This window comes from Stegostoma tigrinum, chromosome 33, assembly GCF_030684315.1.
Source record: "Stegostoma tigrinum isolate sSteTig4 chromosome 33, sSteTig4.hap1, whole genome shotgun sequence".
NCBI classification, from domain to species: Eukaryota; Metazoa; Chordata; class Chondrichthyes; order Orectolobiformes; family Stegostomatidae; genus Stegostoma; species Stegostoma tigrinum.
Genome location: NC_081386.1, coordinates 6,749,548 through 6,764,370, shown reverse-complemented (window position 1 = coordinate 6,764,370; position 14,823 = coordinate 6,749,548). Strand labels below are relative to the sequence as shown.

The 14,823-nt window shown below is 42.8% G+C and overlaps 1 protein-coding gene across 1 annotated transcript in view; it reads left to right on the top strand.

Moving 5' to 3' along the window:
- Window positions 1-14,823, top strand: part of adamtsl3 (ADAMTS-like 3) — a 582,072-nt gene that overhangs the window by 532,355 nt on the left and 34,894 nt on the right. Inside the window, exons 23-25 of the mRNA XM_048563174.2 lie at window positions 6,687-6,815; window positions 9,169-9,351; window positions 14,338-14,457. Of these exons, the coding sequence (XP_048419131.1) occupies window positions 6,687-6,815; window positions 9,169-9,351; window positions 14,338-14,457 (432 nt within the window). The remainder of the gene's footprint in view (window positions 1-6,686; window positions 6,816-9,168; window positions 9,352-14,337; window positions 14,458-14,823) is intronic.

The following is a 14,823-nucleotide window of genomic DNA, read 5'->3' as shown; positions in this document are numbered from 1 at the left end:
CCCCACCTCGCCGGCAACCTTGTGCTTCATGGATTATCAAGCGATCAATGCAGATATGACATACACGGTTATGAAACAGGCAGTGAGACAGACAAAGACAGGCTTCAACCTGCGAGTGTTCCATTTGGATGAGGAGAGGGGTCTTGGTGCTTGACATACTACACACGAGGGGAAAGGATTTGTGTTTGACCTGGTTTCCTTCAATTCCTCCCATTCACTGCCCCCTTGGTTCTCTAACATTTCCGAGGGATTATTTATGCCCTCTTTTGGGAAGACAAAACCAAAGTGTATTTTCAATGCGTCTGTTATATCTTTGTTCCACATTGTGATTTCCTTAGTTTCTGACTGTAAGGGACCCATATTTTGCTCTTCACATATTTGTGGAAGCTTTTACAGTCATTTTCACACTCCCTGTAATTTTACTGTCATATTGTATTTCCTCCCTTACGATCAAGCATTTTGTCTTCTTTTGCAGAATTCTAATCTGCTTCCTATCCTCCGCTTTTTCCTGCGATTTTGTATGTCTTGTCTTTGGGTCTAATACTATCCTTAATTTCTTTTGTAAGCCCTGGTTGAGCCACCTTTGTCCAGGCAGGAATGAATAAATTTTGTAAATCATGCACATATTCTTTATATATTGACCACTGCTTAGCCACCATCAACCCTGTTCGTAAGGTGGCCCAATCCATCCTTACCAATTCATACTTCACAGACTCGTAGTTCCCTTAACTTAAACTCAAGACCACAGTTTCAGATTCAACTACTTCACACTCCACCTTAAAGAAGAATTCCATCATGTTATGGTCATTTTTCTCCAAGAGCCAACAAGTTTGTAAATTAATTCTTTATCATTGCACATTATGCGGCCTGTTCTCTGGTTTATTCTTCAAACTATTGTCAATAAAGCAATCATGTACGCACTCCAGGAAATCCTCCTGAACAATATAAGTTAAGGTCAACCATGAGTACAGTTGTACTCTTATTTGTTATTTAATGCATTTCCTTCCATCCCCACTCCTGTTTGGTAGACAAATGACAATCCCTAACAATGTTATCTGCCCCTTGATGTCTCCTATCTCCATCCTTAGAGATGACTGGAGTCATGATTTTTTAGGATTTTCTCATTTACTAACAATGCTACCCCTCCTCTTTTCTGTGTCGTTCCTAAACAATGAATACTCCTGGATGTTCTAACCCATCCTTGGTCACCTTGCAACTACGCCTCCGTAATTGCAACCATATCACAACCATTTATGTGTATTGATGCTGCTAATTTGGCTACCTTATTCTGAGAACTCCATGCATTAAAACACAATTGACTTTTTAACCTTGTTTACTGTCTCCGCTCTATTTTGCACAGTGGCTTCATTTGTTTTTCTCCAGTTTTTTGTGCTTTCCACTTTTGCCTCTTGCCTTTTTGTATCATGATTCTCCCATCCTCTACTTCCCTGCTGAAGTTCCCATTCCCCTGTCAATCTAGTTGAAACCTTCCATAACAGGACAAACAAACAGCACTGCACCTGGTTAAGAACCCGAAACAGGGAACTCATATTCTATTATATTCGCCTGGCTGACCTCATTCCAATCACTGCACCTTTAAAGAATAATAATTATGCTGAGGACCATACTTCACTCTAAACTGTCCTACTGCAATGCAAAATCCTTGCTTTAAGTCCTGGCTATATATCCCTTACATTATTTTTATTAACTTATTTTCTTCCCAACTTTCTCAGTTTAAAGTACAGCTGTTTGTTTAAAAACAAACACCTTTTTAATTTATAACAATTTGTGGAACATCCTTAACAGCTGTCTCTTACCAATTGATGAACTTCATTTTCTTGTGAACTCTTCAATTTACACTCAGTTTTGAACTCAGCGCCTGCTGCTCCCTCACAGGTCCCACTGCCTCTCTGACTCCCAGAGTAAGATTTAATACCAATCCACTACTTTCTCTGAACTTGCAAAATCATGCTGCTGTTGGATTCAGTGCAGGTAGGCACTTCAGTCGCACCTATTTTAACTGGTCACCTCGCCCATTGGAGACTTTATTTCACTGGTCACCTCGCCCACTGGAGACTTTATTTCACTGGTCACCTCGCCCACTGGAGACTTTATTTCACTGGTCACCTTGCCCATTGGAGACTTTATTTCACTGGTCACCTCAACCACTGGAGACCTTATTTCACTGGTCACTTAACCCACTGGAGACTTCATTTCAGTGGTCACCATGCTCACTGGTCACCTTATTTCACTGGTCACCTCGCCGACTGGGGACCCTATTTCACTGGTCACCTCGCCCACGGGAGACCTTATTTCACTGGTCACCTCGCCCACTGGAGACTTTATTTCACTGGTCTCCTCGCCCACCGGAGACTTTATTTCACTGGTCTCCTCGCCCACCGGAGACTTTATTTCACTGGTCACCTCGCCCACTGGAGACTTCTTTCAGTGGTCACCTTGCCCACTGGAGACCTTATTTCACTGGTCACTGTGCTCACTGGAGACTTTATGTCAGTGGTCACTGTGCTCACTGGAGACCTTATTTCACTGGTCACCTCGCCCATGTGAGACTTTATTTCACTGGTCACCTCGCCCGCTGGAGACTTTATTTCATTGGTGACCTCGCTCACTGGTGACCTTATTTCACTGGTCACCTCGCCCATGTGAGACTTTATTCTACTGGTCACCTCGCCCACTGGTGACCATATTTCACTGGTCACCATGCTCACTTGTGACCTTATTTAACTGGTGACCTCGCCCACGGGAGACTTTATTTCACTGGTCACCTCGCCCACTGGAGACTTTATTTCACTGGTCACCTCGCCCACTGGGGACCTTATTTCACTGGTGACCTCGCTCACTGGTGACCTTATTTCACTGGTCACCTCGCCCACTGGAGACTTTATTTCACTGGTCACCTCGCCCGCTGGAGACTTTATTTCACTGGTCACCTCACCCACTGGAGACTTTATTTCACTGGTCACCTCGCCCACTGGAGACTTTATTTCACTGGTCACCTCGCCCGCTGGAGACTTTATTTCATTGGTGACCTCGCTCACTGGTGACCTTATTTCACTGGTGACCTCGCTCACTGGAGACTTTATTCTACTGGTCACCTCGCCCACTGGTGACCTTATTTCACTGGTCACCTCGCCCACTGGACACTTTATTTCACTGGTCACCTCGCCCACTGGAGACTTTATTTCACTGGGCACCTTGCTCACTGGTGACCTTATTTCACTGGTGACCTCGCTCACTGGAGACTTTATTCTACTGGTCACCTCGCCCACTGGTGACCTTATTTCACTGGTCACCTCGCCCATGTGAGACTTTATTTCACTGGTACCTCGCTGACTGGAGACTTTATTCTACTGGTGACCTCGCCCACTGGAGACTTTATTCTGCTGGTCACCTCGCGCACTGGAGACTTTATTCTACTGGTCACCTCGCGCACTGGTGACCTTATTTCACTGGTCACCATACTCACTTGTGACCTTATTTAACTGGTGACCTCGCCCCCTGGAAACTTTATTTCACTGGTCTCCTTGCTCACTGGTGACCTTATTTCACTGGTCACCTGCCCACGGGAGACCCTATTTCACTGGTCACCTCACTCATGGGAGACTTTATTCTACTGGTCCCCTCGCTCACGGGAGACTTTATTTCACTGGTCACCTTGCTCACTGGAGACCTTATTTCACTGGTCACCTCACCCATGGGAGACTTTATTTCACTGGTCACCTCACCCACTGGAAACTTTATTTCACTGGTCACCTTGCTCACTGGAGACCTTATTTCACTGGTCACCTCACCCATGGGAGACTTTATTTCACTGGTCACCTCACCCACTGGAGACCTTATTTCACTGCTCACTGTGCTCACTGGAGACCCTATTTCACTGGTCACCTCGCCCACTGGTGAGCTGATTTCACCGGTCACTTTGCCCACTGGAGTCCTTATTCTTCTGGTGACCTCGCCCACTGGAGACTTTATTTCTGTCAGTAAATGTTACGTAGGCATCTCTTCCTCCCTGTGCCCCTAATGCATACTTTGTCCCAAACTTCCTTCACTCACTGTGTCTCAGTCTCCCTCTGACAAAATCACCGCCACTCTGACTATTTAGCTTATTCCCGTCCGTATGTCAATTTGCACATGATTTAATTTCAAATTTCCCAAGTCAAGTGTGTCAAAAATATTGCAAGCTGGGCTGAAATAAAAGAAAATGCTGCAAACACTCAGAAGACCAGGCAGCAAAGTGAAACAATTGATATTTTGTTTCCTTTATAATTTTTACATCTTTCCACAAATTCTGCCTGACCTGCTGAACTTTTCCGCTCCTCCAATATGGGTAGGATGTGCAAATTCACCAACTCTTTCTTTAAAAGAGCCGATTGGAATAAGGAAAGTTTGGAATACGAAAAAAGAATTATAAGTTCTATTCAGCCTGTTGCGTTAGTATTTGCAGACTCCCCTGTGTGTTCCTTCTGTTCAGTCAATGTCAGAGCAAGGAGCTAGCATATTGATTAGCTGATTTATTTTATTTGATTTAAGCTTTATTGTCATGTGTACTGAAGTACAGAAGCATAGGCGTACAGTGAAAAGTGTACAATGTCGCCACGTTTAGCCATCTTAGTTAAGAAAGTACCTCGATGCAAAGCTTAGAGGCACATGGTAACACAGAGAAACAAAGTTAAAAGTAAAGCATTACCATTGTTCTTGGTAAAAGTAGAAAATAAATAAATACAGTTAAAAGTTAACATTGTCGTCCTTCTCAGTATTAAGTGGAAAAGTTAAGGAATAAAGTTAAAAGTTCAACATTTTGGAATACTTAGTTCCATTGTGACAGCAAGAAAGTCACCAGTACCTCCTGGTGACTCAGCCTGTGATATATGTTCATCTTTCTCCAAGCACCGATAGCCTGCTGTGTGTGGCAAAGTATCCGTGTTCCACCAGAGAATGTATCAAACTGGCTCACTAACTAAATCATAGAATTGTTACTGGGCAGAAAGTGGTTATTCAGTCTGTGGTTTCTCTACTCACTGGCCAAATGAGTCTCATTCTGCTGCCTTCTCCCCTTTTTCAAACCATCTAATTCCATTTCGGTGCCTAAACTGAAACCGCCTGCACCACATTATCAGAGACTGTATGCCAGACTCTAACTACTCGATGTCATTTTACCACCTATCGTTTTTGTATCTTTTACCCATTACTTTAAATCAATGCTTTCATGTTCTCAATTCTTTGGAGTGGGAATATTTTCTTCCTCCTTACTTCATGGAATCATAGAATCCATACAGCGTGGAAACAGGCCATTCAGCCCATCAGGTCTACAACAACCTTCCAAAGACCATCCCGTTCAGACCTACCCCTCCTACCCTGTCGCTGTAACCCTGTATTTCCCATGGCTAACACACGTAATCTGCACATCCGTGGACACTACAGGCAATTTAGCATGGCCAGTCCACCTAACCTGTGCATCTTTGGACTATAGGAGGAAACCAGAGTACCGGAGGAAACCCACCTAGACAGTTGCAAACTACACATAGACAGCCACCTGAGGATAGAATTGAATCTGGGCCCCTGGGGTTGTGAAGCAGCACTGCTAACCACTGAGCCACTGTGATGCCCAGAGCAATTTACTTTGTCTAGAGCAATTTTTCACAAGGTTGATTTGACTCTTAATGGTGTCCTAAACTAGCTGACTGTATTAATAAGTGCCTGGGCAGTTTTACCATGTTAAAGACACTATATAAATACATCCTGAACGTAATGCAGGAATGGACATCTAGAAGTGGCATCCTCTTTGTGTAATCCTAAATGTTCATAAATAGGTTCATTTTTCTCCAAAGGGCCACCTGTAACTGCAGAGTGGGACCATTTAAAGTATTCCTGGCTCCAGCGAAGATTTGCTTTCCCTGTCCTGCTTCTTTTAGTTAAGTCAGCATAGATAACTGTGAACTTGCCACATTCCAACTGGGATTGCATATCGGTTGGCGGACCAGCAGGGAGATTCCATCAGTTCCACAGAGGAGGCCCTTCAGCCATTTTATTGGTGGCTCCCTGCAACTGAGGAACTGATAGGAACAAATCCTGGCTGCTGTGAGTTTCTGCCCAGTCATAGGCTGGCACATCCTGATGCCGACCACACCAACGAGAGCAGCATTTGCTGGCACCCCTATACCTGCCTGTGGCACAGACTCAGGGAATCATGGAGCATTTCCAGACCACAGGAGAGCAAGAGGTGGAAGGGGGTGATGGGGGAAACAAGCAAGGAGAAGAAGGATGCCTTTCAGCAGCCTCCTCCCTCCCTGAAGCCAAGTCCCTCAATTGTTTCTGGAAAGGGGAAGTATTCCAAGGTTGCTCAAGAGACACATGCATCTCCCTAAGAGGCCACTAAATGGTAGTAGGCTCAGATTAAATGGATATCATTAAAGTTTCTGATTGATATGCTGCTGCCAATGGCCAGAATCCCAGATCATTCCTTCCACTCTGGGTTTCCAACTGCAGGGAGATTGGTAAGGAGCCTCTCAACTAATTAAAGGGCCTGACTTCTGTGGATACCAATGCAGTGGGTTGCATTAAATCCAGCCATATATTTAAGTTAAGGAATATTCACAGTCTTTATGTATTATAATGCTTCAGCTTTGTCATTTTCACGAGTTTATGTTTGTTTGATGTGTTACCAGAAGCCCCAGTTATTGGATTCTCAAGCAAAAATGTCACAAATCTTACAACATGGCATTTAACCGCAATTGTCGGAAGTGCTTTATTTGTCAGACTTGGGGCAACGATTACCATTACTTGTCCCGTCGTTGGTGAGTAAAACAGATAGAATTCTTTGCAGCCATTGCATTATATGCTTGGTTTTGAAAACCTTTTATAGCTCACAAGAGAAACCATTAAACCTTGTGCCACCTCTCTGAAGAAGCTAACTCATTCTTCACCATTCCAGTGTTATTTTTTTAAAAAATTCTCAAGTATTAAAGCACTTAACTCTGAGCAACAATTATGAATGTCATTTCCCCAGGGCACTCTCTCCCTGACAATCCCCTGAGGAAGATAAATTCTGTCTTTTACAAGTTGTTTGATTTTTAACATGTTCCCTTTAATTATTGATTCACCAATCAATGGAAATTGTTTTGTTTCATTTTGTTCCACCTGTGCTACCTGAAATGAATTTGTGTGTGTCCTGGCAAGACCATGTACCAGTCATGAAGGTTAGCCCATGTGCAGGGATGCCCAGCACATTTGCCGCCTTGAGTCAGTGATAACCCCATTGGCTCCATGGTGAGCTAGTTGTCCACATGAGACCCATGTCTGTCACATAAGGATGACACATCTCTACAAACAAGCAAGAGCTCACGTTGACCAGGGTTTGAGTCAATGGATGGGAAATCCTCACTGCTGACCAGTGTACTTGGAAGCAAGTGGTCAGAAAGGGCATGGAAAATGATAAGGTCAAAATAAATAACTAGATAGTGGGAAGGAGAAGGGGAACAACACCAGTCAACTTCAGCCAATGTTATTCACACACACCAGCTAAGGAAGCCACTCATGAATCAACCTCTACAGCCACAATAGATGATGTTCAATCTCATAGTGACGTACACCCCTGGACAGTCTGTCATCTCCAGGATTGACAGATAACTATTAATTTCCCTTTCTAAATGTCCTTATGATTATGAAGTACTTTAAATCAAATCTATGATTAACCCAGATTACATACTGACTACATTTCAAAAGTACTCCTTTGTGACAAATAAAGTTGTGAAAAACATTATATAATTTCAAGACTTCTGATGTTTTACATGTTTGATTAGCATTAGTGTGCCTATGATTATCATGAAGACATTGACTGCTAATATCACCACAAGAAATAATATGGTTATGGTTTAGTACTTTAAATAATATTTCAAGGCCCTGGGGGAAAGAGAGTTGAATTTATGCCATAATCCATTCTATTAGTGTGATTTATGAATGATAATGCCAAATTTGATGCATATGTTTATAAGTATGAATCTAATGTGAAGTAAAACAAACAACACTGGTAAGCCAGGCTGTAAGTGTGGAGAAAGAAACAAAGTTAATGAGTGGCGTTTAAATTTTGCGACAGAGTCTCATCCAGCAGATAGAACCCAGTGTCGTCTCTGATGGGGAAAGCTCATCGTCAGGCTGTTTGCTGACCAGTGTAGGGGCAGAAATCCCACCCCATAATACCCCTTCCATTCACCCAAAAAATGCTATGGAGCAGACCGAGGCTAGCAGCTGTTCATTACAGATAGCGCCACTGGGAGTGGTGGCTGTTGTTGGTAATGCACCTCCAGAAGCCCAAGCTCAACAAGGCATCTCAGAGTATAGCTGAATAAGGATGAGAAGAGGGTCAGATGGAGGGGGTGACAGGAGTAGAGGGTGTTCAAAGGTAAGTGCAGGGATGTGGCTTTTTTTGTGCCCTTCCTTTCCACTTCCTAATGGCAAGTCCCTCCATCGAGCACTTTGAACAGGCTGGTTACCACCCCCTAACTCTAATCATGATTCCACCCTTGCTGCTTGCCTTCCTCATCTGCCTACAGATTGAAATGCTGGTGGAGGTGACATATTAGATTAGATTCCCTCCAGTGTGGAAACAGGCCCTTCGGCCCAACAAGTCCACACCACCCATGGAAGCATCCCACCCAAACCTATTCCCCCTATAATCCACCCACCCCTGAACACTACGGGCAACTTAGCACGGCCAATCCACCTAGCCTGCACATCTTTGGACTGTGAGATGAAATCGGAGCACCCGGGGGAAACCCACGCAGACACTGGGAGAATGTGCAAACTCCACACAGACAGTCGCCCGAGGCTGGAATCAAACCCGGGTCCCTGGCGCTGTGAGGCTGCAGTGCTAACCACTGAGCCACCGTGCCACCCTTGGGTTGCCCTCTGAAGCCCTATAGTCAGTGGCTAAGCAGCCTTCCAACCCTGGACTTAATCAGGCGGAGGTGTGAAGATGGTTGGATCCTCATCCTACTCTCTCACCTAAATCAGTGTGTCCACTTCCTCCAAACCCACCTACAGAGGGTTAAGGACTGGTACTAAACTCCACCCAGTGTTTCAGATCTATGAACTTCACATGGCCATACTGAGATTATCTAGAAGGTTAATGATGTATTCCTTTTCCGACAGGTATGCCTGAACCAAAGGTTACATGGCGAATGAGAGGAGGCTTGTTGGTTGGTAATTCTGTTGTCCTTCAGAATGGTTCTTTGATGCTGAAGAATGTAACACTTGCAAATCATGGAACCTATGATTGTATCGCCATAAATGAAATTGGACAAAGCACTGCATCCACGCTTCTTAAACTTGCTGGTAGGTCCTGTATGCCATCATTTATCACAGGATGGTGTGGCTTACCAAGGGAAGTTTTTATTAGGTAACAGTTATCAATGAGTGTCCGTTACCACTGGGCCAAAGGGAAAGGGACGTTATCCCTATGCTGGCTTTGCATGCTTCTTAGTAGCCAGCGTGTAGTGATGGTCTCAGAGACCAGTAACCTTTACAAAGAGGTCTGAATGCCACAAACACCACTGACTCAAAGGATCACCCACAAAGATTTCATGTTTTCAGACTGTTACTGAAAAGATACTGAAATCAACATTGGCTAAACATTACCTAATAAGTAATGAAAACAAAAACATATTTATTTTGAGGGAGAGGTGGTGGCATTGTAGCATTTTCACTGAGCCAGAAATTCAAAAATCCAAAGTAATGCTTTGTTACTTGAAATCCCACTCTCTGTTCACTAATGGGCTAAATGTCACTCCAGACCCAGAAAATAAATGCCTTCTGAAATGGCCTAGCAAGCTGAGAATAATTAGGCGTGGGCAAAAACTGCTTGCCTTCTCAGCGATGCATGTATTCCATGTAAAATTAAAAGAAAATCTCCAGCAAAACCAACCCTCTTAGCCTCCTAATACAACCGAAAATCCCTTTCTGCATTTATATATTATACCACGCTCTCCACAGAATTTTAAATTTTGATTTCATATCACCTTCGTTCTGCCCAGAAATAAGCCACTTTTGTTTCCATTATTTTGTTTTTTCATGGGATGTACTTTTCACTGGCTATGCCAACATTTATTTCCTACCTATAATTGACCTTGAGAAGCTGCTGCGAAGCTGTTTCTTGAACTACTACAGTCTAAATGGTGTCAGTACTCCCACAGTGCTGCTAGTAAGAGATGTTGATCCAGCAACTGTGGAGGAAGGACGATCTGGTTTCCAAGGACAGTGTGAGACTTGGAGGTGAGCTTGCAGATGGTGGTGTTCCCATTCATTTGCTGCCCTTGTCCTTCTCGATGGTAAAGTCTGTGGGATTAGAATGTCCTGTCATGAGTTTTGGTGCGTTGTTGCAGTGTATCTTGTAGATCGTAAGCGTTATAACTACTGCACATTAGTGGTAAAATGAGTGCATGTTGAAGATGATGGTTTGATTGCCAATCCGGTGAGTTGCTTTGATCTGGATGGTATTGAACTTTTTGAGCATTGTTGGAGCTGCACTCATCTAGGCAAGTGGGGAATATTGCATTTCAAAGCTGGCTTGAACATTGTTAGTGGTGGGTAGATTTTACTGAACCCCAGGGTGTGAGCTGAAAATAGAATTCCCAGCCTCAGCTGCTTGTGTGACAGTAGTATTTATATGGCTAAGCCAGTCCAGTTTCTGCTCGATGGTAATGTGCATCATGTTAATTGTGGTGGGTACAGTGAAGATATTTCCCTTGATTTTCTAGTGGAGCTGGTTAGATTTTATTTTGTTTGAAATGGTTATTAAAACGTGTAACTTAGAACCTAGAACTGTACTGCACAGGAACTGGCCCCTCAGCCCATGATGTCCTGCTGAACATGACACCAAATGAAACTAATCCCTTCTCCCTGTCATTTGTCCATATCATTCTATTCCTTGCATACTCATGTGCTTATCTAAAAGTCCCTTTAAATGCCCCTATTGTATCTGTATCCACCACCACCCCTGGCAGTGCATTCCAGACTCCTATCATTCTCTGAGTAAAAAAAAAATTGCTCCTCATGACTGTTTTGAACTTATTACCCTCTTGCCTTAAACACATGCCTCCTAGTACTCGTTATTTCAACTCTGGGAAAAAGAATCTGATCGTCAACCCTATCTATGCTTCTCATAATTCTGTGGATTTCTACCAAGTCTCTCTTCATCCTGCACTGCTCAATAGAAAGCAACCCAAGTTTTTCTAGCCTTTCCTCATAGTCATTCCTTCTAATGCAGACAACATTCTGGTAAACCTCTTCTGAACCCTCTCCAAAGCCTCTACATCCTTCCTATAATCTAGCAACCAGAATTGAATGCAAAACTCTAAATGTGGCCTAAGAAAAATCTTATAAAAGTACAACATGACGTCCTGACTCTTGTACTCAATTCCCTAACCGATAAAGGCAAGCATGCCGTACACCTCCTTTACCATCCCATCAACTTGCATGGTTACTTTCAGGGATCTATGGACTTGAAGCCAAGATCCTTCTGTACATCAATGCTTTCAGAGTCCAACCATTAACTATATATGTTTCACATAGATTAAACTCCATCTCCCATTTCTCCACCCATATCTGTAACTGATCTGTATCCCACTGTATCATTTGACAACCTTCTATGCTATTCACAACTGCACTGATCTATGCATTGTCTACAAATTTACTAACCCACCCATCTACATTTTCATCCAAGTCATTGATAAGTGTCACAAACAGCAGAGGTCCCAGCACTGATCAGTGCGGAACACCACCAGTCACAGACCTCTAGTTTGAAAATCACCCTTCCACCAATACTCTCTTATCTTCTATGGCCAAGCCAATTCTGAATCCATGCAGCAAGTCACCATGGATCCTATGCATTTTGATCTTCTAGATGAGCCTACCATGATGCATCATGTCAAAAGCCTTACTAAAGCCCATGTAAACAACATCCACAGCTCTACCTTGCCTGGCACTTGTGTACTTTGAATGTTACTTACCAATTCTCAGCCCAAGCCTGAATGTTGACAAGATTTTTTTAAACACTGGAACAGTTTGCTTCAGCATCTGAGAAGTCACAAAATCTGCTGAACACGGTACAATCATCAGCAAAAGTTTCCACATCTGACTTTATGGTGGAGGGATGGCCATTGATGAAGTAGCTGAATTCATTTGGACCAAGGACACAACCCTGAGGAACTCCTTTGATACCCTGAGACCATGATGACTGAACCCCAGGCAACCGCAATCATCTTTTTTTGTAACCTGGTTGCTATGGGAATTATGAGCCAAAGGCAACTCCTATTCAGAGTCAATTGCCAGCTTTCATACCTGGACTTAGTGAAAAGGTGGCTGACTTTATCTGTTATTCGATCCACAGGCTCTCAGATTTACTGGCCCTGATTTCCTGGACAGAGGGAGTATCTTAGAGGAAGAAACAGGAAAATGTTCTCTGTTAGCTACCATGCAGAATGTTCAAGGGAGCTTATTCTCAGGTTAAAGAGCTAGGATCATTAGGGAAGAAAGTACTCTGGAAGAGTGACTGCAGCATGCCTGGAGGAAGGAGTCACCAGAGTAGGCTTTGTTACTGGAAGCTGGTTCATGGATTTTCAGAGAACTGACTGTAGTTCCTTTTGATGGACACTGGCCGTCATGCCTCATCGAAATGCAGAGGAGCAACCCTGCTGGAAATTACGAATAATTTCAAACCATTCCTGTAAAGACTCTCTTCTGAGTAATGTTATGGGTGTCTCTACACCCTGAGGATTGCAGCAAGTTGAGAAGGTAGTTGACCTTCGCCTTCTGTTGTGCATTCGGCAAAAGAAACTGGTGCAGTCAACGGCACTACATCCCTTGAACAAATAAATAATAAAACTATCGGTCTATTGTCAGGCAGAACTTGTGGTAGATCACATACTCCATTTTACCTTGAAGTAAAAGAATGCAGTTTAACACGCAATCACCTTAGACAACCATAACCAGTTATAAAATGTAATTTGCAGAGATTTGTGGCTTGGCTGGGAATCAAAGCAGTATCATGCTCATTTATCCACAGACTGTATGCAGAACAAATTGGAAACATGGAAAACAACTTGAATTTTTAAAAAAAGTAGGAGATCATCTGATCCTCAAAAAAAATCACTAAATTCATAACGTGACATCTGTAACTGCATATTATTAGACCAGATTCATATGATATTGTTTCTATCCCCTGTTGTGTAGGTCTGGATTCTCATTGAACTGAGAAGACATTCTTGCACCCCAAGGGCTGCAGTGGTTCAAGAAGGTAGTTCACCACCATCTTCTCTAGGGCAATTAGTGATGAGTGTTTCCAGGTCAGTCTGATGGTTCTGCCAGTTGCATATTCAGACCTGGGGTATCATCAACAAGATAGCCTCTGCCCTCCAACTACCCTCGTCTCAGACTGATGGGTCTGTGAGATCTATGGTAGTAGTAGCATGGGCGAGGCTTTCTTGCAGGAGATTGGAAAAGAAAAGTGCATCTTTTCCTTATAGCAGCTACATAAGGCCCTAATGTAAGAAGGGATTGCTGCTGTAGGCCTTTTGCAAGGGTGCAGATCCAAGCCAAGGTAATGACTTGATCCAGCAAACAATGTTTGTCTAGAAACTGGACAAATACAGTGTATTTTCTACAACAAGGGAAATCGGCCTTAAGATTTAAGGAAAAGAGTCATATTTGATTTCGTGCATCGAATCTGTTTTTCTCTGCACAGATGCTGCCTGATCTGCTGAGTTTCTCCAGCATTTTCTGCTTCTATTTAAAATTTTCAGCATCTGTAGTTTATGCTTCGCTCGGTATTTGTTGCAGTTCAACTGCAGACAATGAAATAAGTGCCATGTTAGATCAAATGATTCTGAAATGGCCTTTCTTTGTATTGAATATCTTGTCAGAGAGTGTTGTACAATTATACCTCATGTAATTAACGAAGAGCAGAATGGCAAAACCAAAGTGGTAGGAGCCTGGATGCTGACATTGGGTACTTAACCGCACTTCTCAATTTGCTGGTATCACTTTGTTCGTTGTCAGCTTTCAGCTGCCTTAGTAAATTAATTAGTTTGCATAAGTAGTTTGTTCCATCTAAGTTAGTAAGAAAGATACCTGGAACAGTCTGATTTTGTTTTTGCTGACGTACACCCTTCTAGTAGCCAGTCAGGGAACTGTTGTCGAGAATAAACAATGCCTTTACAATCCTATACAAGGAGGGTAAATTGTTATGAAATAAGAGTGAGAGTTGCAAATGAAATTTGGCAAAAATTGCAGAGCTCTGAACAGGTTCTTCATGTTTTCATTTAGAGCCAAGAACAGCGCTTCCATTTGTAGCAAACCGTCAAACCAAAGAAAGGAAACGTGTCTTAATGGCATCACAGACTGGCTCTCCAATTACAGTTAAACAAGGAGATGTATTCCGTATTGGTGAGTTTATGATGTATTCTGTATGGGAGAGTTTATGATGTATTCCGTATAGGTGAATTTATGATGTATTCTGTGTGGGAGAGTTTATGATGTATTCCGTATAGGTGAATTTATGATGTATTCTGTATGGGAGAGTTTATGATATATTCCGTATGGGAGAGTTTATGATGTATTTCGTATAAGAGTGTTTATGATATATTCTGTATGGGAGAGTTCATGATATATTCCATATAGGTGAGTTTATGAAGTATTCTGTATGGGGGAGTTTATGATATATTCTGTATGGGAGAGTTTATGATATATTCTGTATGGGAGAGTTTATGGTGTATTCCGTATTTATAGGTCAGTTTATGATGTATTCTGTAT